Source organism: Gopherus flavomarginatus, chromosome 1 (genome assembly GCF_025201925.1).
Source record: "Gopherus flavomarginatus isolate rGopFla2 chromosome 1, rGopFla2.mat.asm, whole genome shotgun sequence".
Lineage (NCBI taxonomy): Eukaryota > Metazoa > Chordata > Testudines > Testudinidae > Gopherus > Gopherus flavomarginatus.
The window spans coordinates 172,810,122-172,835,009 of record NC_066617.1 but is presented as its reverse complement, the minus strand read 5'-3'; the positions used below and the strand labels follow the sequence as shown (position 1 = coordinate 172,835,009).

Genomic DNA, 24,888 nt, shown 5'->3' with positions numbered 1-24,888 from the left:
TGTTTTCTGTTCTCCTGTGGCCGCCCTTCCCTGGCTGTTAAGTTGTTTACCAGGGCCACTGCCCTTCTCAAAGGGAGGACCCCTTAAGTTGTTTAACAAGAGCCATTGCCCTTCTCAAAGGGATGGCCACTTGTGCTGCATGCTAAGTGGGACCACTGCCCTTTTCAAAGGGTTAGTCCTGTTATCACCTCGTTGAACCTGGGCTTGGTGTAGGGTAGGCAATGTCCAGAGCTGCAAGGCCTATTGTGGTTTTAAGATCCTGGGCATGAGTCATAGTCTCATGTGCTCTTGAGTCACCTATTGCACAGGACTATGTCCAGGCCTGTCTCTGGGCTTACCTTCAGTTTTTCCCCTGTGCCCCCTCCCCTGTGACAGAGGGAGCCTATCAGGATTACTGGTGGGAAACTGCCCAAGTTTGCCTTTAAAACCAGACATTTTTGAAACACACCTCAGAAAGGTTCCTGCATTGCTGCCTGGTCTGATCAGCCAGGGGTTCTGGGGGGTCCTTTCTCCGCTCTCGTTTTATTTTTGAGTGTACCCCCATTTTTGAAACCCCCCCACGAAGAACGAATTGCTACCTGAGAGATCTCCTGATTATTGAGACTGTACCGAACCCTCCTTGCCTCTTCTGATGTTGCTGCTGCTTCTGCCTTTGCTGCTGCCTTGGGGACTGGTAAGAATCCCTCTGTAAAACTTTCTATACTTTTATTTTATTATTTTAGCTGCTGGCTCTGTTTCCCCAGCACACAGACTCAAGCTAAACCTTGGTCTGTGTCTTAAAACCTCTCTTAAACTACAGGGCTCTTTGCCACTGCTAAGCTCTGCTCCGGTGGGCTTTGCCTTGGGGCTCTCTGCTTTCAGCTGTATCCACCGCTGTAGCCACCATCCCTTGGCTTCCTTGGGAGCTGGGTCCTGGATACATACCACTCTGCCCTCTGTAACTTCCCCATAGCATAAGGTGCACCATAGGTCTTGTTTTTTTTTAATTTAATAAGTCATAGTTTGTTAAGATTGTAGAGCTTGTAAGTTTCTGTGATATTTGTTGTGTTGCCTAATTGTTGGTTAAGATAAGTTTAGAAAATCATTGCCTGGTTGTATTCTGTAGCTGCTTGTCATTTTATATAAGTTTGATTAAGTTAGGGGATAGATAAGGTTTTTACTATTTGAATTTGTCTTCCCACTGCCCCAATCCCCCCCCCCCCGAGCTCCCCAGTCACTCATTGCAGTCTCTCTGCTGTTTAAACTTGCAGCCTGTCTGCTCTCTGTGTCTCCCTGAGTTTAAATCTCCCTCTGTAGCGCCTCTATCTTTGGTTTCTGCTCCACCACGTGCTCCTCTTCCCCCATCCCCTAACCTCATTCCTCTACCACTGCCTTTCTCTCTCTCTCTCTTAATCCCTTCCCCCACATGTTCACCCCGCTCCTACTGCTGCCAAACCTCAATTGTATTACTGAAGTCTAGCATAAAACCCCATTGGTTACCCTTTTTCTCTCTCACACACCTCACATTTTATATTTACACCACTGTGACACATTTTTACCTAGAGTTGTTGGTTATTTAACACATTTTACCCATAACTGTTAGTTGGTTATATGCTGCTGTGACACACCCTTTACCTAGAAATTGTTAGCTACCTGTTACATTTATACTTCAGTGTTAGTTGGTTACCAACTGTATTGTACCCCACTGTATTGTACCCCACTATTGACTAAAAGAACTCCCTCCCCAATTGCCTACCTTAACAAACCCCATACCCCTCACTATTAAATTTTCCCTGTTTTTGCATTTTCATAATAAAGTTTATTTTGCACCCCACCTGTGTGGTAATTGCTCCCCAAGATCCCATATACCTGCAGGCAGGGACAAGCTACACTGACTCCAGCCACGTTATTCACATACCTCGAGTTGAGTAATTCAGGTTGACTGAGCCCTGTAGTGTAGGCCTGTCCTCAGTAACTCTGCTCCACATAAGGTAATCAAACGTGACAGAGGGTCTGATAATTCACTATGCTAGATTGAAGGCTAGCCAACAAATACCATTTTCTTAAAAAGTCCAATCTCAACTCCTTTTTTGCAGTAGTCCTAAAGAACTTACATTTTGACTTCTCTTGTGCAGTGGTCACCTCCAAAGACCCTGGTTCAGGATGCATATAGAAATATTCTAAGCCTGTGGAATTTTTCAATTTTTTTCAATTTTCTTATAAATGGGTGATACAGATGCTGTAGTCTGTCATAATAGTTAGGTTGGTTTTAATAAGCCTTCACTTAAAGGAAACAAAAGCCTCTCACACAGATGTATGCCAAAAGTTAAATATTTTATGTCCTTTTCCTTGAACAGTCTGAGGCATGGTCTCCAAAGCATCCACCATTCTGCCAACTAATCCTTGAAATAACCCATAATTATCTGATGAAGAGCCAGAGCCTTATTCTGAGAAGAGAATGGAATATGCTCTGGAACGGTTTCAGAAACTTGTTGCTGATTTATATATTCATACAGAGACTGACATGAAGAAGAGTGTCTCAGTAATATGTACAGATTGCTGTGAATGCTTTCGTATAATAGGTAGATCCTACCGTTAAGGAGGAGATCTAATCCTAGAAACTGAAGCTGAAGGAGGTTTTGATTTAGGATATGGCCATGGGGACCAGTGAGGCCAAGCAGTTTTATCCATATGAACAAACAAGTATGGACTGAAGGGGGGGCGGATTTTAAACTAACATGTTTTTACCTTTATCTGACCAGACACTAATATGTATGGATCATAAAGACACACTGAAGGGAAGGAGGGTGAAATATTCCAACTATCAAGAGAGGTTTAAAGAGGAATACTAATGCTCTTTATTTTAAGGGGGCAAGGGACTGTTTGTGTGAGGATCTGAGAATTACCCACTGAATAAGGCCTACCACAATACCACCCAGAGGACCTTGAAAACACTTCCTGATTAACAAACTCCTAACAGAGTCAGGTCAGGTTGCATGGAAACTGCCAAATGACTCTGTGCTGTACACACTGGCATCAAGGGATGCTACTCCATAAGCTGACCTGGCGATATTAATACCTGGCATTAGTAGCTCTACAGCTAGAGGAGCCAGAGCTGATATGTTAAAAGCAGCAGCAGCCTGCAGATACGGGCACAAGCATCAGCTTCTCTGAGGATGCCTGTACTGAGCAAGTTAGCCCTGTAGGGGTTACTGTTACTGACCTGGCGCAGAACAAGCTGATGCCGCAGGCAGCTGAGAAAACTGACCCAGAGCCAAGAGCATAGGTGCAAGCAGCAGACTGACACTGCAGCAGTGCTCTGTTTTGGTGCAGATAACTTGGAAAACTTGTTGACTGTTATCTCCTGCCAAAATGAAGAGCAAGAGGCTGCTTTCAGAACACCATTTCTTTCTGGAGATAGAAAGAAGTGAACCAAATGTCTTCTTTTCTGAGAAAGTCTTTTGAGGGAATTTTCCTTTCTACTTCAGAGAGAAATGACAGTCACTGTTTGCTTTCCAGAGGATGGAACAGGCAGAGCTCTGGACATAATGCAGTTGCCAGGACCCTTTTTACTGATGACTGTCCTGGACTAGAGGATTGTGTCTTCCATTTAGTTCAGAGACTGGCTTCACAGTTTTCTCTAACATGAACAAATTCATCCTATTGTCCCTACATTTAGCTGCCCTCTTAGTGGCTATTTTATAGTCACTACTCTTTATACTTCAGAGACATCTTTAAATAAAACAGTAATACCACCTAGGAATGTGATCACTTATGGGCTTAAGAGCCCCTCAGAACTCCCAAAATTTCAAGTCCCCTGGGTTTTGTCCCCACATCACACTAGCCCCTGCCCAGGTATAGGGCAAACAATAAAACCTAGAGAAAGCTAAAGCCCACTTCACATACTACATTGAATACCTACCCTAAATTAACCGTTTACAAAAATAATAAAATATTCAACTGGAAAAGTCATAATAAAATGTTTGAATCGAAAAACGTAGACACTGCTAACTGGGTCTGTCTTCCTTTCAACTGCTAATTGCTGTAACTGAGGATCAACTGGTCACTCCACCCTCTTTCTACCCTTGAAGGGGAGGATCTTGAGGTCAGAGGAAGAGACGTGACCAATGGACACTGCTAGCAAAGAATTCTGATCTTCAGCATATGGAGTGCATGCACATCAGAAGTGGAGTACATGTCTGCCAGTAGTCAAAACACCTTTTTTTCAGAAGCTACACTAACTTAGTTCACTGTAAAGGCATATTTTCTAATTCTTCATTCCACTCTTCTCTGAACCCTCTCCAATTAAACAACATCCTCCGTGATGTGGGCACCTCTGTACTGGACATGGTATTGCACTAGTGGTCACAACACTGCCAACTACAGAGATAACAGAACATTCTTACTCCTACTCAAAACACTCCCTTATTATGGTATCCAAGTATTAGCCCTTTTGGACACTGGGAGCTCAAATTCACCTGATAATTCACCATGATCCCCATCTTTCAGACTCAGTGTTTTTCCAAGAATGGAGGACTCCATCCTTGAAATATGGCCTACATTTCCCCCCTCACACACACGTAGGTCTTTACATTTGGTAAACTGAAACACTGTTTGCTTGTACCACACAAATTCTGATGACGTCCTCTTCATTATTCACCACTCCCACCAGATACAATATTCAACAGGTTTGTGTTAGTATTTCAGAGAGTTCACTTAGTAGTCCATTTTACTTTCCAGTACAACACAAGCATAACGCCACAGAACTTTGTTTGATGACAATGCAGGAGAATATTTAGCTTTTTAAATTCATTATCTCTGAAAGGAAATGTCTACTTCTGTATTTTTTTTCCAAAAACAGAAGTCCAAGTTTTAGTTAAGTAAGTTACTTTCAAGAAATAAATTCAGTTGCACACTGAATAGTCAGGGTTAAAAAAAATTACACACAAAATTATAGCCAATTAGTAAGACACTTTTGTAGTCTTCACACTAGGCCCACTGCCTAACCTTTCAATATCTAAATCAAGAACTGTATCTCAAATCTCAAATTCAAGCAAGCACTCATCACTCTTTATGGAGATTAAGAAACAGCACAATGACTGGTTAAGACTCTTGTATCCTCTGTTTAACAGGTCTGTTTTGATTCTCTGTAACTGGAAATATAAAGCACAATGGAATAAGTTCTGACATTTTCTAAATAATGTTTATTCCTTCCCTGTCCCAGTGAATGGAGTGAAATACTGCTACCTCTAGCAAGTTTCTATGTTAGAGATACTATCATGCCCAAGGGAGTTGGTACATCTCTATTACTGGTGATGAAGAAGCTGAAAGCCAAATTTCCTTGGCTAGATTAAGGAGACCTGAATTAATAAGAAAGGCTAATATATCTTATCTACCACCATAAAATATCAAAATGAGGGGTTAGATAATTCTGCTGCAGAGATACCTGTCTGAAGTCAAGGTTGCTTGTCATTCTCCCTAAAATTTCCTCTAGCTTTCTTTATTCAGTGGGACAGAAATGGATTTTGACAATTTGAGGGCGATGCACAACTTTGAATTGTGACACATTTAATAATAAGCAATTTAATAATGCCATGTCAGCTGAATCTGCCATTTGTTTTCAGGGCTATGTCATGCATTTCCCAGATCCAGAACAATGGAGGTTCATTATATCTTGATTATTCCAATTCAAATGGAAACACATTGGGAGTGCAGGATAGCTAAAGCCTCAATCTGACCAAGTCTGTCTGAAAGACCTAGAATTTGGAGAACGAAGTCTAAAAGCAGGAAAACAAAGTCAAGCACTGATGGTAAGTTTTAAAAAGCACAGAGCTTAAGAGGCTCAAAAAAAGACTCAAGTCAGATGCAGGAAACTTGGCCAGGTGAGAACAGAGGAACATGCGTTTGTAGCATAAGATCATTGAGTGCAGAACTAGCTGAGTAAGAAGCAAACTGGCTGCACAGAAGAGAACAAACTCCATGATTTGGAAAAGTCACTTATCAAAATTGGTTTCTCTGGCTAAGAAGTCATCTAATGTGGTTTCCCCTGATGGAACAACTGCTGAGCAGAACACACTTCTTAAAGGGAACCTGCACCCATGAGCCTCCCAGCCCAGGTCAGCAGACCCAGGCTTGTGAGGCTCACACTACCAGGCTAACAATAGCTGTGTAGACAGCGCTTTGAAGTTGCATCTCAGGCTGGAGGCTCAGGCTCTGAAGCCCACTCCTAATCCATAGGCTCTGGAGTCTAAGCTCCAGACCAGGCTGCACCGTCTGCACAGCTATTTTTTGTCAAGAAAATGTGAGATTAAAAACTGAAGGTGGTATAGTTTTAAAGTTTTGTGCCTGAAAAGAATATTTCACAGTGATATGAAATAGGAAGTCAGTCATGACTATTTAAAAGCTGTATTTGATAAAACAGTACTCCTATTTGTAGCAGGGTCATATCTGTGGGTGGGTAAAGGAGAAGGTCTTTTATATCAAATGTTAAATTAAAATTTCAAAATTGGTTACCTGCTGTTAAACTTAGCATCACTAAGACTGAACCGTAGAGCAAACCAAACCAACAATTAAATTAGATAAATTACTGTTTATTTTCACATTTTACCATCTGCAAGGAATTCTAAAGAATAATTACAAAAACTTAGCTCTGGGTAACATTCACAGTGTTTGAAAGCTACCATACTACCTTGTAACTTATTCCTTTCCTTATAATACTGCGTTACTTTATAATTTTAGACATCTTTAGGTGGACTACGCATGAAAAGTACGAATCCTGTTGATTACACCAGCTAACAATGGAAGCAACACCTTGTACAGCCTTTTAACTTTCTACACCCCTGTAAAGGTAGGATTCACACAGTCAGTAACTTTCTTTCATGGATTCTTAATTTTCCATGATGGTCTTTATTTTGAGTTGGCTGTGTGCGTGCATGCTAAATATTAAAAAAACAAAACAATGTTCTAAGCATAAGCAGGGAAAGATTAGAATATTCAGATCCCACGGTTAATAGGATTTCACCATGATACTTCATACTCCACAAGTCTACTTGAACTTCAATGGTTTATCTACTTCTCAAACAAATTAAGCACAAGATCTAAAGCACACTGATCGCCTAAGGACTCATGTGCAACAAGCAGTGTTTTCTGCACATCCCTCAGTGCCCGAATTTTAATAAATAACTTTGCAACCTGAAAAGGGGAGAGATGGTCAAGTTTCTGCTGTAGACTGTGAGTAAATATTTTAAATTAAGTCAACTTTGATCAAAATATGTTATTTTTGGATGCCCCAATTTCCTAAAGGTGGATATTTGGTGTTTGCTATTAATAAGACCCATAGACTGGGCACCCAATTATCGCTGCACACTCTTCAAAAACTTGGGTTCTGGTCACATTTGTGGCAATTGTTACCAGGTTCTTTTTATCTTCATAAAAATCATGATATTCCATCCCATAAACAAAAATACTGGAGTGCATCCATGTGTTCTGTGATGTAAACAAGACAAACCAAGGACTCTTAGCAGCATACAGCCCTCTGGATGGAAACTATCCGCTTAGGGACACACATCTCAAAGAACCATCGTTACTGTACAAGGTGAGTAGCTTCTACAATAGAGAACCCATAGGAACGCTACTCCAAGAAGACTCCTGAACAGTGCCTATGACTGGAGGCTAGGACTCTGGAGTAGAGTCTGACAGGTGGCACCAAAAATTGCCATCCTGGGGGATTCAGCTGCAGATGCCTACTGTTCTGCAAAGGTGCTTGCAGATGCCCAAACTAGCAATTCTGCAGATTTCTGATACAGGGATACCCTTGGAGAAAGCAACAGAAGCGGAGACTGACCTTGCAGAATGCAGACATATTGTGTTACATTGCACAATTTGTAACCATTTAATACAGACTGGCACCCACTTAGAGTCTGAGATGAAATTGCTGTATCTTTTGACCTGTCTGCAACAGAGAGGAAGAGTCTAAGGGTACATCCAGACTACCCGCAGGATTGGTGGGTAGCAATCAATCTATTGAGAATCGATTATCAAAACTTGAACGCACTCCCGTCGACTCTGGAACTCCACCAGAGCAAGCAGCGGAAGCAGAGTTGACAGAGGAGCTGCGGCCGTCGATCCCACGCTGTGAGGACAGGAGGTAAGTCGAAATAAGATACATAACTTCAGCTACAGGAATAGCGTAGCTGAAGTCGATTAATCTTACGTCGACCCCCTACCCAGTGCAGACCAGGCCTGAGATTTTCTGAAGGCTCTTATCTTGTCCAAATAAAAGGCCAAGGCTCTCCTCGTGCCGAATGTATGGAGGATAGCTTCCCCATTATCCTGATGAGGTCTGGGATAAAAGGTTGGAAGCTGAATAAACTGATTTATGTGAAATGCGGAAGCCACCTTGGAGTCAACTTCAGATGTGGTCTAAGCACAGCGCCCACACAAGGGGGAGATTTACATTTCCCACAGCCGAGGGAGAGGAAGGAGTTGCTGATCCAGCTTCTCCAGAACAGCCTTATCAGCCAAAGAAACTTCTTGCTCACTCACAGCTAAGGGCTTCGGGTTCCTCCGATGACAGCAGGGGAAGTGATAGCTCAGTGGCTTGAGCATTGGCCTACTAAACCCAGGGTTGAGAGTTCAATCCTTGAGAGGGCCACTTAGGGATCTGGGGCAAAAATCAGTACTTGGTCCTGCTAGTGAAGGCAGGGGGCTGGACTTGATTACCTTTCAAGGTTCCTTCCAGTTCTAGGAGATAGAAAAATGAACTATAATAATAATAGGAGATATACCTATTTGCACTCCACTGTAGTAGGAAACTCAGGCAGCAGCAGAAGCCCCCTCTGCCCTCCCTAAATGGCACCCTGCTCCCTCTGCCCTGGAAAGGGACCACTTTTACCTGTAGTGGGAGCCAGGCAAGGAATTACAGCCACATGCAGCAGAAGAGCTCATCTACTGGCTCCCTGCCAAACAGCTGATAGACAGCTGCATGCTACAGCTGATTGGCTGGAAACAGCTAATCCTGCCACCTGCCAAAGACTGAGGGGGACCCCGCATGCATAAGAGTTGATTTGCTCAGGGAGCACCCACTATTTGTTTCCCTGTGAGTGGTCCAGGGCTGGAGCACCCATAGAGTTGGCACCTATGCTCAGGCCACATGGTGGTAAGGAAGAATTGGAGCTGCATCAACCTACATTGCCTCTTAAATCCTTAGTCTGGAGCATAAGAAGAGTTACATGTGTACAGGCCAACCGATGCTGCTTTGAAGAATTTCCTGACTCAGGCACATGGCGAGCATGAATACCTAGATGTGGAATATGCATACGGATAATCACTCGAAGAGGAAAACAGAGTTGTGTACTGAGAGTATTGTCTGAAGGATCCTTGCCTTTTTTTTTTTAAACTAAAGTTGGAAGTGTTGTGATTAAGGTAGGGAACTGTAGGAACATAATGGTCAGTCTCATAGTTAGGGCAGTTTTACACAGCCTTGGAGAATTCTCTTCCTGTGCCAGGAGTTCCTAAGTGATGCTAAACACGTCACTTATACTGACTTTTCACATGTATTCACAAGTAGTGAATATCTCATTTCTAGGTGCCTGACTTGAGACCCTACATACTGATTTGCAGAAGGGCTCAGCAACCACAACAACTTAAGTCAATGGGAGCTTTTATCTGAACACACAATGTGCTATAAAATTTAATCTAAAAAACAAAAACAGGCCTTACACATCACAAATTGGGCACCCATAGCAAGTGGAAACCTGTGACAATTTTTGCTTTGATCTGTGCCTCAGTTCTGCAACAAGCAGTAATATCACCTCACCTTATGAGCACATTGTAAAGACAGTTTAATGGATGCTTGTCAAGCACTCAGATTCAATGATGAGCCCACAGAAGAGCTCATGAGAAGATATTCTATACAAAGCAGGGTTTGAATGATATGCAGTAAAGAAGGTAGGGGTCACACACTAAAAATGAATATTCAACAGTTACTCATTCTGCAAGTGAAGGCAGGGATCCTGTGGAAAAATGTGATCATATAATTGAACGTTATCATAATTCATGTACTCAAGTGGCCCAAGTTATGTTCAAAAGGCAGCCTTAATTCATGTTATTGAACTTGTAAGCCCTTCACTTTGCAACAACCTTAACATTTTTAATGTTTTGTGTACCACCATTTCATGTAAGAAATGTCTGACATACCAAGGCAACTAGTTTTCTGACAAAAGGTAAATGAAGGGCCCTAGCAAACTAAATAAGAGGGTACTTTGTAATAGTTATGTCAAGAAGAGGGTTACTCAGTACAGACTAAGGTTTTGTTTTTTTCCCAACCTTAACCTACAATACCAAAAAGACAAAAATACCTAGATCTTGCATAGCACATATCAGTAAGTCTCAAAACATTGATGAGAGGTCAGCATTATCCCCATTTCAGAGATGAGAAAATGGAGGCAGGGAGATGAAGTGACTTTCCCATGGTCACTCAGCATGCTACTGGCAGAACCGCTGAACGGGAATCCTTTGTTTTTTTAAAAAAAGTCAAATAGTTACATAAAGCATTAAGCTACAGATTCTTAATTTAAGTGTGCAAATACCTGCACTCTTTGTACATATGTGATTTATTACACAGAAAAACAAGTCCATTACCACACTGGATCAGACCTGAGATTTATCTTTCTTAATATCTCCATTTCTGACAGAGGCCAGCGCTAAGTATTTTAGATACAAATTTAACAGCCGCACAGAAGTCAGATACATAATAATCCATCCCCACATATTACATCTTATCCCAATCATTAGTACTTACAGATTGGCTGAAACAGTGAGGCATGACAACGTAGGATAGTCTTGTTATCCAAGTAACTATTTTACCCCCTTTTCCATCTTGCTAAACTCCTCTGAATAGGAACTAGACTAGAGCACCTCCCAGGCCTCTCTTCCTGCTCAATACATACATAATTCTGTCTGCATTTGTTTTTAGTCCAAAGGCATATATCTTGAGACATTCCTTAGAAGTGACTTGTGTTGTGTGGGGGAAAAGGGAGTGATTGTCATTAGGCTTCCTTGTTGTAGGAGGGAAATGGGACAAATGAGCTCCACTTGTCTCTACGCTCATCCCACAAAAAAGGTGTTTTTTTTTAAATGAAATATATATTTAATACCACGTCGCCGTTAACAAAATGTAATTATGACATCACAGGACATAACTCAGTGACCAACTGATTTGTTGTTTTGTCAGGCTGTAAGGAAGTCTTTTAGTTAACATCTACCTTAAATACCCAACTCATTGTTGGGTTCCCAATGGAAGTACCTCTTTATGAGAGGACTTAGCCTCCAAACACTTTAAGAACATAAGAATGGCCATACTGGATCAGCCCAAAGGTCCATTCTAGCCCAATATCTTGTCTTCCGACAGAGGCTAATGCCAGGTACCCCAGAGGGAATAAACAGGTAATCATCAAGTGATCCATTCTCTTCTGCTCATTCCCAGCTTCTGGCAAACAGAGGCTAGGGATACCATCCCTTCCCATCCTGGCTAATAGTTCTTTTAACCCTGTTATAGTCTTAGCCTTCACAACACTTCACTTCATCTAGCTGTCCAGACAAATCAAGTCAGATAAGACTTTAGTTTGTTCGTTCATGTTTTTGGCATTTAAAAAACCAAAGATTGTCATTCTGACCTGTTGAAGTGATGGATTTTATTTGTTTTTTTTAATATGAAGATCCATTCTCTCTTCTCTCATTCTTGACTCCCACCCTCTCACCACCTAGGGTATTCATTTTTCTTGTCACTACATTTCTTAAAGTTTTTTTTTTTTTTTAAGAGGTCTCTGCCAGCTTCCACTGACAAAGATGCATGTATTTGTGATCTTACTTTTGCTAAATGTTTTCTAAACATGTGTTCAAATATAAAAAGCATTGTCTGAGTGTATATTTTCCTTGGTTTTCCTCCTGTGTGCTCTGCCTCTGCATCAACATTTTACCTACAGTGAATTAGTGATAAACACTACAGAAATTGAGTTTTATTACTACCTCATTCTTTTTATTCATTCCCAGTTTAATCTTTACTTTCCTTCTTTTAGCCCTAACTTTTACCATCTCAAGTATCAGATAAAAAAAAAAAAAGAGAGACCAAATTATGACTCAAGCATCCGAAAAAGCCCCTTGAAAGATGGTCAAAGTACAGTACTTATGGGGGACAAATTACTGTCAATGATCAGAAATCAGTCAATTTTTGTTATAGCAAAAAGCTATTAGGAGGACATTGCAAGGTTCTTAATCAGAGAGTCAGTGTTTGATATATTAACGGTCTGCAAGAAGCAGCTGATACTGAGGTGACCAAAGAATGAAATCATAGAGTGACCTAACTAAAGCAGAACAGGCAACAACAGTAAATGAACTTCTTTGCTGACAAATGAAAAAGCACATTCTAGCTTTCAACGTGCCTTACCCTGTTCTATACCAAAAAGTTCAATTTATTTCAGTCAAGAGCCATTGTCATAAGCTCAATCAAGACCTGTTAATGTGCAGCCTCAGTCTAAAAAGCTCAAGGGTTAGGACTCAAAAGAATAGCAAACATATGATCATATGCACATAACTAATTCCTGGTTATCTTCCAAGGCAGGAGGTAACAGAAATCAAGTGATTCAGAAATTGTTATGAAGATTAAAGGCATGAAAATGCTTCCATATTAACTGGGTTTGTTAATATGGGAACATTTTATCTTTGAGGTGGTAGGGGGATGATAAACATATGAAAAATTTAACAGTGTACAGGGTATGCCAGGCACACAATTCTATTACACTTGTATTTTGAGGGTAGACTTTCACTGTGTTTATCGGCAGTACATTTAAATCTGGTACAAAAACTTTCACAGAGTCACTTGTGCAACTCATTGCCCCAAGGCACTAAAGCAAGTGGTTTCAGAGCAAAAAATGCCATTATTATTTATATGCTAACTAGAATGACTGGAGTTTCAATAGCAAGATTAACCTCAAATCAACTGAGATTTAATAAATGCTGTAACTGAGCATACTTTCGTTCTTCTGTGCATGTGCTGGCCTCTAATGGAAGTTACAAAGCAGCTTACCCTTCACGGTCAATTTATTCCATGACTGGCTACTTCAGGCTCTTATCTTTCTGAAAAGACGTTTGTACAGAGCCAGACTCTAGACTAGCAGCTACAACACTATAGATGGGACACAGTCTTAAATTCACTGTCATTTTTTAAGTGGCCATAAGGCTGACACTTGAAGGAACACATCTATGTTGAAACACTGTACCCAGTGGACATACTTATCTCCTCTTACCCCAGCATGTCAGAACTCAACAACTTCCTGTGATTTTCCATGAAACAGTATCAGATTTTGTTTCTCTTAGATCTCATTTTTGTTTCACGTTCTCACTTATTTTCCCTTTCTATAGGTTTTGTTTGTTTTTCTGAAGGCCAAATTTTTTCACTCCTGCAGTTGATCAAATATCACTCGAGGTCTGGCTCTGCATTTTTATTCACTGTTACAGAACCCAGCCCCACGTCTTATGTACTCATATCTTATTTACTCTGGTGTTTTCCTCATTTGGATTTGTTCAGTTAAATTCTAGGGTAATTCTGTAAAGCTACTACCAGAGCCATATTTTATCTCCCAGAACTTACTCAGCTGTCATCAGAAAGGAAATATTAGGGCTTTACATCTCTTTGAAGTAGCCATGTATCAGAAGGTTAAGCACCATATTCCCTTGATTGGGGAAGAACACAGCCTGCTGATCTAAAGTGAAACACTGCTTAACTAGACATTATAAACCATTATTTCTTCTATCCCCTCAATAAAGCAACATCAGCTGAGAACCACCAGAAAAGGAATCTTGGACCTAAAACATTTTTATGCTTCAAAGCATGCAAGAGCTCACTTAGACTGAGAGTTCTGCTTATTGCCACCTAGTGAGCCCCCAGGACAATTTCACTGACACATTGCTAGCCCCTCCAATATCATCCTCAGATGGGAGGGGTGCAAATGCCAAAGCGTGCATTCCCACTTCCCTAAGACTATCCATCTTAGGAGGTGAACGTGGCTACCACTGTAGCCTAAGTACTTTCTCCTACCCTCCTACTAACACATCTTGCACTTGCCAGCTGGGATATGACTCCTGTCAGAGTGAGGGAGAAAAGGCAGCTCTTTGGGAAAGCATCTCAGAGGCAGCTGAACTCAGTTATCCCCCCACCCGCAAAGCTCAAGACTCAAATACTAGAATTTCTATAGAGCCTCCAGAATTAACCTACAAAGAGTCCTTTCTCTCCCTAGTAACAGCTACTGCAAAACCGCTCACCTAAAGCATATCCTTTTTTCAAATTCAGTTTATGTTTTAAGCAGAACTGCAACTGAAGAAGGGAACGAACTCTGATTTTCACAGAATTCTTTGCAAGGTTCCAGAACTAGAGAGAGTAAAGAACAAGCATTGTATACTTGGTGTCCACTAACAGATTTTCTCCTTGTTTCTAGTATCATGACTTATTTGGAGTCACAGGAAGTAACATTAACAAGCGTCTTTGAGTAATGCCACCGTATAATCCCTGACGCCATTCTATCACATTGAGTGTAGAGTTAGTGCCTGGCAGATTAAACTTCTGCCTCACTTTCTGCTATTGATTTAGGACAACTCACCTTCTTCCACACCAAGCTAAAAAGTCTTTCAGCAATGCTATAGTTCTAGGAAAATCACTGGCTTCACACTTCGGTTTTAAGATTAGTTATCTTCTGGCATTCAAGATAATCACCCAAATGAAGAAACTGGGGCTAACTCCCATAACTGATGATGACTGTTAACCCATTTGAGGAATTCTAAGTTTGTTGGCTCCCTTTGCTCAGGATGTGGAAATCCAGTTTTTTAACCAGCTGAAGACAGCTGTTTCTGCAGCAGCAAGCACCACAGCCCAAACTATGTATTTTTTGTTGCAGACACATCCCTTATTACATCCATCTGTTATCCAGAATCAACTCTCAGATTTTCAGGACCAGGGGTCACAGTTTCAGCTCTAGTGAGTTTTAGATTAGACTTCAATAGTTAAAAAAAAAAGCCCAAGTCCTATCTGAGAACTCTCAGTCACAAATCCTTTAAACAAGATCACTAAAAACATCACCTTACCTCTAAATCTGACTGAAGTCTTACCTCTTGCAGAGCTGCCAACCTTGTGCTGAGACTTTTAGGGATGTTGATTAAACCAATCAGGGAGGCTGTTTGGATTCACAGCAAGTTCCAAAATGTCATATCCCCATCTTGCCCTCCTTCCAAAGAAGCTGGAACGCCTCTCTCTCCCTACCAAGAAAACACAACCTCCCTTTCTTGCCTACAGCTGATGAACCTGGGACAACTCGGACCCCCCTCGTTTTAACCCTCAACCCCATCCCAAAAGAGGAAGGCAGAGGACTAGCCCTAGGAAAGCTGCCCACATATGCTGCACTGGGCCCTTAATTATGTTGGCCTTTCCCAGAATATCCTCCTCCCTCCCCTCCAACTACTTCTCCTCTCCTGACTGCAGTGAGGATCTCATGCTAGGAGACAAGCACTGCTGAAGCCACAGGCCACATGTTGCACTCTAACTGCCCCTTGCAGATCCCGCAGGAGCACTCCAAGAACCTAGGGCACATAAACATAGTCCAGCAGGGCCCACGTGGGACAGTTAGAGCACAACATGCAGCCTATGGTTTTGGATGGTGAATCCAACAGTGTTCTCAATCTATTCAAAATCATTGTGGCTTGCCTCCTATCAGGCCCTCACAGCATATTCTGCATGTGACACAGGAGTAGAGAAGAGCGCTCTCCATGGCCAAAGCATTAACTACTGTGTTCATCCAACCCATACAGCAATGAGTGACAACAAATGTGCGCACTTGCAAAAGTCAGATTTAATCCTGAATTAATAATTCTGTAATTATGTGTAAAATCTGGAAGGATTATAGAAAATTTGAGAGGATTGGCATCTATGCCGCGGACCCACAATCAGATGAACTGGCTCATTTGTGACCAATTAAGGGTTGCCCTGTGCTTCTCTGATAAGTTTTGAACAACTCGTTATTGCAAAAAAGCCACAGTTCAATTTTCAAAACAATCTCCCCAACCATGGCTTAAAAATTGGTTACAGGTGGTCCTTTATCATCAACTGCAGTAGGTATTTTTACTCAGTATTGTCATGTGGTGTAGCCAGATAACTCAGTTCTTCCATATCATGTGAAACCCTGATTATCTAAAGGCTTGAGTGTCTCTATATAATATCTGCCATCAAGGCATTTCCTTTGTGTGCCACAATAGATTTATGTCTCAAAACACAAGAGCTATTTTATTTTTTTAAACAGAACATAGCTTTGTTCATTATTTCATTATCCAAATGGCTTGCATCATCTCACAACTAAGATACTGCAAATATGCTGTCACCTTGTAGGTCTGTCTTCTCCATACTTGGGTATGCATGGTTCTGGTGTTTTTTGGGCTTCCAATCAACTCTGTGGAAATAGATTAACTTTTCACTGAGTACAGATGCTGTCAACATGTGATCATCATAAAGAGGTTTGCTGTGTAATCAGTAGATACTTTAAAATTCTCAAAAATGTGTGCTAGAAAAGTATCCTACTTCCTTAGTCCATTTAAAGTACTTTGCAGAGTTTCAAAATAGATTATGACTTTAATCTAATTTCTATTATATTTAGCAGCTGTATACGATTTAATACAATACCAGGTAGTGAATTTTGTTTTTTAAACCATCCATTGTAAATTTTAATTGCCAGAGTTTTCATTCTGGGATACTTTTTCCTCCTTTTTTAGTCCAGCAGTCTCAGCTGCCTTCTTAATTTGTTTTAATTTTAATTTCTGATGTTTATCCTGGAGAAGCTTCCACTCCCTCCAAGACTAGTAGGGTACTTTTTCTCTCTCGTGTAGTATTTGTAGAGTTGTTCTCATGCCATATCTAAGAAAGCTAGAGGAATAGCTACCCAGTGGCATGACTTTTTTCAGCTTGACACCATCGCATTAAATTGAAGTGTGCCAGATTGTGCTAACTACATTTAGTGTAGTCATCTAGTTGCATCATTTAATTTTTTGGAGTTATCTTCAAATGGCAAAAGTATACTTTCCCACCTTACTGCTTCAGCCTCTTGTAGTCTACAAGGTACATCACCTTCCCCCCCAGCCTACCTTCACAGTCACCATGGAACATACTACTGTCAGCAAAAATCAAGTGCTCTGCTATATGGTTCTTCTCCATCATTTGTTCACTTTGGTAAGCAGCAGAATTTGACCTTAACTCTGTGCTGAGGGGCGCAGTACAGCTCCTTCTTGCAAGAGGGTCTGTGATCATTCTCCTATTACCATCAAATGCCAATCCAGTTTTTATTGAGGCTCATCAGGTTAGCCACACTGAGCCCATGAATGAACAGGATCTAACACAAATATCTGGCCATGCAATTGTCCCAGCCCTTTCACTGCAACTCTAGACTACTCCAATTTAGGGCTAGGGCTCATCTCTTTCAGTTCCTCTTCAGCAATCAGTCACTTCTGAAGCTTAACCTATTATTAATTTAACACTATATTTAATTAATATAGATTTAATCTAACACTATATATAACGAAGTCAGTAGGAGACTGACTCTGGGGCTGAAGATCCACCTACTATTGAAAAGGGGTTGAGAAATCAATACCCTACCATAAAATCCATCTGACATGGAAGGAACACAGAGAACCCAAGCAAAGTAAATCATACCCATCTCCCGGAATTCCTTTGTTTCCAAAGAGAGTCCCCCACCACACACACCCCTTGAACATTTTTTGCACGAAGTTCCACTGGCTGTGTAGACCTCATCTGTTTTGTATTCTTTACCATACCTGCCATGTATCAAAGGAAGAAGCGTTTCATTGTTTGTTTTTCCACCTAAGTTCTTTCACAACTAGTTGCACTATGGCTCCCCTACTTTCTTGAAGATGACTTACACTTTCACAAGCTCAGTTTGCTACACCAGCTGCATCACTATTGCAACATCAAGTATTTTCCTCTTATTCTTTTTTTATTTTAAAGACTGCCTATTGAACTCACTTGTTCACCGATTCTTTGACAATGGTGTTTTATTCATATGTTTAATAACTCCCATGCTTTCTCTAGGCTGTTCACTTGAGTAAAAGAACACCCATGCAGGTATTGCATTCTTCTGTGTAATAAATTTCATTTTCAATTTCTAGTCAATAATGCAATGGTTCTTATCTACCTCCAAGACACTTATCAATATTTTTACTTAACTCACCACCGTCTGAGTTAGTGAGATGACCTGTAACTTCTTCTGTTCCATTTGCTTATCTGGTGAAGCCATTAAGGCCTCTCAGGCCATTAGGGAAGAGTCAATGCAACTTTTCAAAAGGGAAAGACCTCACCAATCTATTAGATTTTTTTGAGGGGGTCAATAAGGACGTGGAGAAGAGTGATCCAGTTGATACAGCATACTTGGAATTTCAGAAAGACTGACAAGGTCCCTCACCAAAGGCTCTTAACTAAGTAGTCATGTGACAACAGGGAAGGTCTTCTCACAGATCAGTACCTGGTTAAAAGACAAAACAAATGGTAGGAATAAATGGTCAGTATTCACAAAAGAAGAGGTAAATACTGAAATCTGTGCTAGCCAACATTAATTATCTGAAAAATGGAGTGAACAGGGAGGTGGCAAAGTTTGCAGATGATATAGAATTCCTCAAGACAGCGAAGTCTAAAGCTGACTGCAAAGAGTTACCGGGGACCTAACTAAACTGTGATGGAACAAAATGGCAGATGAAATTCAACACTGGTAAGTACACTGTAACGCAGAGTGAAAAAATAGTGACGGGTTCTGAATTATCTCTGAAAGATCTTGGAGTCATCACAGATAGTCCTCTGAAAACTTCAGCTCAGTGAGCAGCAGCAATCAAAAAGGCTAACAGAACTAATAAGAAAGGGACAGAAAATATCCTGCCACAATACCAAATCCTGGTACACCAATACCTTGAATACTGTGTCCAGTTCTGGTTGTCCATGTCAAAAAGGATATAGTGGAATTGGAAAAAGGTTCAGAAGGGCAACAATGATTTTCCAGATGATGGAACAGCTTCCAGACAAGGAAAGTCTAAAAAGATTAGGGCTCTTCATCTAGAAGAAAGGCCACCAAGAAGGAGGAGGGATATGATAAAGTTCTGTAAAATCATCAATGGTGTGGAAAAAGTGAATAGAAAAGAGTCATTTACTCTTTCCCAAAATACAAAACCAGGGGTTATTTGATGACATTAATGGGCCGCAGATTTAATACAACATACAACTTACCTGTGGAACTCAATGCCACAGAATGTTGGAGGTGAGAAGTATAACTGGGTTCAAGAGAGAAGTAGAGAAATTCAGTGAGGACAGATTCATCAATGGCTATAAGCCAAGATGGTCAGAGATGCAATTCCACACTCAGAGTGACCCTGAACTTCTATCAAAAGCCAGAAGGCAAAATCAGATGATCACCCCAACTACCCGGTTCCTTGCACTCCCCTGGGCTCTGGTACTCAGCCACTGTTGGAGACAAGATACTGGGCTAGATGGACCATTGGTCTGACCCAGTGTGGCAGTACTTATGTTCTGAATGTAGTTTTTTGTGGAGGATTCAACTTGGGCATTTTCTTTTCTTTGGATTTCTGCCAGTTCACAGTGAGTCAAGTTTCTGACACCATCTTATTTATTTCTTACCAAGTTTAGGGCACCTTAACTCACATCTGCATACAGCAGCATTTTTACCTCATGTTCTAACTTACCTGGTGGCAACTGGACAGACTGACAATATCCTGAACAAATTTTATTAAGCCTCTTAATTCCATTCAATAATGTTTTATTGAATTAGGATTAATAATTTTGGGGTACATTATATTAAAAATGCAATTGTATATGCGTTGATGTTGCGTACATACCTTCTTTAGTAGGGAGGGGGGATACTAATGTTCTTCCTCCATTATCAACACTTTGAAGCCACTGTTCTGGAAAGACATGCATATACTAGTTCAAGCTGGATTCTCTAGGGACCAGCATGACCCTTGGTACATGAAGGCCCCAATCCTTAGGACAGGGTTGGAAGGACTGGGTGCTTGTTCTGAGCTCCATCAGAATCCTCCTTGGGTTCTGTGGAATCCTCCTTGGGTTGGTATTTGAAAGTCTTGTCTTGCCAAATGCATGTTAGGGTTGTGCTTAAATCTGGTAAGCTTATTAGCATGCACGTAGGCTAATTTTTTTTAACATGTTTTCTCTGTTACGTTTTTTATTTTAAGACTAAAGTAGGCTTGCACAGAGCTAAGATCAAGCGTAGTATCTGTTCTTATAAACCTGTCTAATCTCCTTGTGCTGAGGAAAGCATGAACTAAGGTGTCCTGCTTTCTCTGAGTCAGCAAACCCACATATCTGCAGCACATACTGAAAGCAAAGGAGTGGGCACTCAAGTGTACCAAATTGAGGGGTGTAAATAGCTAATCTGCACTGGGAAAAAGCGAGGGCCATAGAGCCTAAAAAGAACAGGAGTACTTGTGGCACCAAGCTAGCTAGTAACAGGGAAAGGTTTACTCTGGTGAGCACGAACAAGTTTCTGTTATGTCCAGGAAGTGTCCACACTGGTACCCAGCAGCATTTAAGCATCATGATGGTAGCAGCGGAGGAAGAGATAAGAAGTCACGCAAGTGAGAAATTTTAGCCCAAGATTTAGTACAGACAGTCTAAGGACTGTTTGTTAAGAGAAAGCAAAATGCTGTTGAAGAATCATTAAAATGTTGTGTGCTTCAGGTTTCTACGTACATCTATACAAGACACTTACCCAATTCAAGTTTTTAATCAGGCTGAAAACATCGCACTACATAAAGCAGGCATTCCAACTTTTTGACAAGCCTTGTGTTGTTTAAGTGTAATGAAATAAATAATGGAATTCAATGTAGTTTATATAGATCAAAAGTCATCCAGAACCAATAACAGATTTTAGCCATCCAGTTTGGCAAGACTAGGAAAGCATGCCTTTTACCACTTGCAATATGAATATTAGGTAACTATAACGAAAGAAATGCATTACTAGGCTTGATAATTAAAAGTTTGACCATCAGTTTACCACTGATTCAGTCTGCTACTGTCTACTTTGCAATGGTCATTTATCAATATTCCCACATCTTACACAAGTGCAATTAGTTTCCTCTTTAGAAGCCACAGAACCTTTTGACATGCAGCAATGGAGATATTAATTCTTGAACTGTGTCCCCAAAAGTTAACTTATTTTGTATTCATGAGACATCCAGGAAAACAAACAAGAGCTCCAAAGGTCTTGTATTCCTTTTATTCTAACATACATTATAGATTTGCAATATTAAGAGCTGCCCCTCAGAGCTCTAAAGAGAGCTGATTAATGCCAAAGCCAGTTTGATTCAACTCATCAGTTTCAGGGAAACACTTCTGCAAGATTTACAGTAGAGACACCACCTGGCTGAAGTAGCATCTTTTATTGGACCAACTTTTGTGACATTTTCTGTGGTGAGCGAGACGTTCCAACTGCCTGCTATTGGCAGCATAAGCACTCCACTCTGGGCTCCACAAGAGATACTGCCACACCAACCTTGTCTCTTACATCCTGGGACTAACACTGTTATAAATACAGGTTACACACTAGTCATTTTTTATTTAAACACAAATTTGAAAGAAACTTATATGCCTCCCTACTGTGTTTGCAACCCCTCCCCATTACAGTACAGGGCTAGTGCATGAGAACCCAACTGATTTTTATTCTTTTGTCTCAATCTAGAGAAAAACAAAGTTGTCAGCATATAGCTCATATTTTAATAACTAATAATTAAAATATGGTTGTCTTGAGAGTCCCTTCAGCCAAGTATAAAACATGGTAACTGTGTGTCTAACTACTGATTATCTGGCAATTTTCTACTTAAGGAAAAAAATGTCTGTAAACTTACAGAAAAATTGTAACTGTAGTTTCGACATCTAGTTTTCAAAACTATTTATTCAGTGTAATAATTACAGTAGATCAGCTGAATTTTAGTTGTCTAACAATTTCCAACCCAAAGGTCAGAAAAAGAAAAACAGTCCACAAAGATTTGATACTGTACTCTGGAAGCGATTTCTGCACACTTCTAGATCATACAGTATTTCATATCTATGCCAACAAGACCATCTCTCACCAGGACTTAACTTAGTTACCTAAAACTGCACAACCCAAGCTGTTAAATCAAATGTTGCACATTTAACTTTCGCACTAAACTAAAAAAATAACCATCTCCTGGACAGGTAAATTAAGCCTGTTAGCCAATCACACAAAACTGTTTACACTATCATCTCTCAATTCAAAGCAAAACAAAGCTGTGATCACAATAAGCGTGACCGATCCCAGGAAAACCTCATCTTGCAAAAAAACAGAAAGCAGAAAACTAAAGTACGGTGGACGATTAGCCAGAGCTCTCTTGAGCCTGAGCGCGTCTGCGATTCCAATTGTTATTACCCCACCCTTGCGAAGCACACTTTGTGATAGTCTGCCCCCTCAGGCAATGATGCAGCAGTTCGCTCTTCCAGCAGCCGCGCTCTCCTTCCCTCCCTGCAAGGGCATCTCGCTGAATACAGAAACGCTGCCGCAAAGCACTCTCGCGGCACACTGCTCCCAGTCTCTGTATGAAGCCCACCGCCAGGAGGGTGCACAACAAGCGACAAGCAGCAGCAGAGGCCTCGTTAGGTACTTGGTATTGCGCTGAAAAGTGACATACTTACTGCTGCGTTAATTTCTTACAACCGACCAATATCAAGTCCACTTCCCTCCTGTATTCCCCCATAACTCGTAATGCGAACAGGCCGTACCTCCTTTCTTTTCCAAGAAGACATTGAGTAATTTCAACCATACTGCCGACCCAGCTACTCTCCGCAAGAACAGAGTTGGGGGGAGTGTAAATCTCCCACACGTGGGCATATCAAACCACAGGTTGGTCCCCGTGCTTTAAGCCCTCGCTCTCAGTAACAGCAGCAGCAGATTCAAGGCAAAGGCATGAAGGGGGCGTGTGACTGCTTCGGAGGGGGCAAAACGAGCTTTCCCCGGCAGGGAGGGAGTCTGAACAAGTACACCCCCAAAGCAGCAACCCCTGCTAGCAAACATGGAGGGGAGCGTTCAAGCGACAGCATCAGAAACAAGGAACATTTCTACACCTCTTTGAGGCACCGTCGCACACGTGCAGAAAACCCACCCCCTCGACTCCCCCAACACACCCGGCTGTGTGCGCTGTACCGCTAGCTCCTATTTCTCCAGCCAAGGGGCGAGAGGATCATAAACAGTCCCCCGGGCAGACCCCGGTTCCGACTCCACAAGCTGGTCGGTATCAACTCGCAGTGCCGGGGGGAGAGAAAGGACCCCAGATCCGCAAATAGCGCCCAGCCCCCGGGCTGTAATTTACAGACCCACGTGCTGAGCCGGGCAGCTGCAGTTACCCCGCGCCCCGCTTTATGCGGAGTCAACTCGGCTCCGGCCACCAGCTGTTCCGGGCCGGAGTCTCTGTTTTGGAAGGGGGGGGGGCTGGAGCCTCACTCGGCAGCTGGCGCCGCGCCAGGCTCCGGCCACACGGAGACACCCCGGCTGCGCCCCGCCCACAGTAACGGTCCCGCCGCCACCGCGACAAGTGGAATCTAAACACAACCCGCGCCCAGCAACAGCGCTGGCCGCAGCACCCGCCCCCCGCGCCTCGGGAAAAGCCCCCGCCGGGAGTGGGAACAGCGGGCCGGGCGCTGCCCGCCCCCCCGCAGACCCGGTGTCCCCCCAGCGCCCACGGGGGGCTCTCGCCAGCCGGGATCTTCCCGTCCCGCACACCCCGCCGGGAGCCAGCCCCACCCCGCAGCTGTTCCGCTCCCCCGGCCGCCCCGCTGCAAAAACTTTCGCCGAACTCCGGCAACTGCCCCGGCCCCGCCCGAGGAAAAGTTTCACTCACCGCAGCAGAGCAGCAGCCCCAGCCCCAGCCCCAGCAGCCCCGGGCCGGGCAGCGCCGGGGTCCGCCGCGGAGGGGAGGAGGCAGCATCCGCGGCGGCAGCGGAAAGTTCCCCGCGGGTGGGAGGAGCGGCCGCCGCGGTCCCCGCCATGCTCCGGACTCTGCTCCCAGCCGCCGCTACGATCCCAGCCCGCCCCGCTCCCCCGACCAACCACCGCCTCCCCGCGCCGGGTCTGTGTGTCACTGAGCGGGGAGGCGCAGCGCCCTCCTCAGAACGGGCCGCACCACCCCGCCGGGGGGGGAGCCGCTCGCTCCACCGCCTCCTTCTCCCCGGGGCAAACCGTCTCGCCCCCCCCACACCCCACTCTCCAATGCGCCCGCCCACACTGGGCGTGGCGCAGCCCCCGCCGGCCAAAGGACTAGCCCCGGGAGCTGAGGGGTATCATGGTGTCCTCCCCCCGGGGGCTTATTGGTACGTCCCGCCCCTCCCCTCTCCTCCCTCTCCCCACTTGCAGCCGCTGAGGAGGGCTGGGGGAAATCAGTGCTCCTCGCTCGCCCGCTGGCTGGAGCTGTCCCTCCCTGTGCTTCCTACCCTGCCGCCATCCTTCCCCGCTGCCCCGCTTCCTCCGCTCCTCCTCTTCTGCCTTCTCGCTCCTCAGGGCACCTTTCTCCGTCCCCTCTTCCATCCTCTAACCGGGTCGCCCCAGCCTTCTCCGACCTTTCACCCGCACTTCCCCCCAAGTTATTCTGCGGCTTGGAGAGCCCCTCATTTTAGGGGGTGGGAGGGCGGCTTTAGCCCCACATTGTAAAAGCCCCCAGTCTGCACTCAGGAGGACTTTGGAGCACGCTGGCAGCCGTGTTTCCCCTGTGAGGGGATTCCCTAGGTGAGGAGCTGAAAGGCACACCCAGAAACACAGCAAGAGAGAAAAAAGT

At 43.0% G+C, this 24,888-nt stretch overlaps 1 protein-coding gene across 3 annotated transcripts in view; it reads right to left on the bottom strand.

Annotated features, from left to right (window-relative positions):
- NECTIN3 (nectin cell adhesion molecule 3) overlaps positions 1–24,106 on the bottom strand; it is a 118,167-nt gene extending 94,061 nt beyond the window's left edge. For 2 of the 3 annotated variants that reach the window (XM_050958879.1, XM_050958861.1), the window contains exon 1: positions 23,959–24,106. In XM_050958879.1, the coding sequence (XP_050814836.1) occupies positions 23,959–24,106 (148 nt within the window). Of the gene's footprint in view, positions 1–22,843; positions 22,979–23,958 lie in introns of those variants that run through there. The other variant, XM_050958870.1, reaches the window with a different exon arrangement.
- Positions 24,107–24,888: the final 782 nt, after the last annotated feature.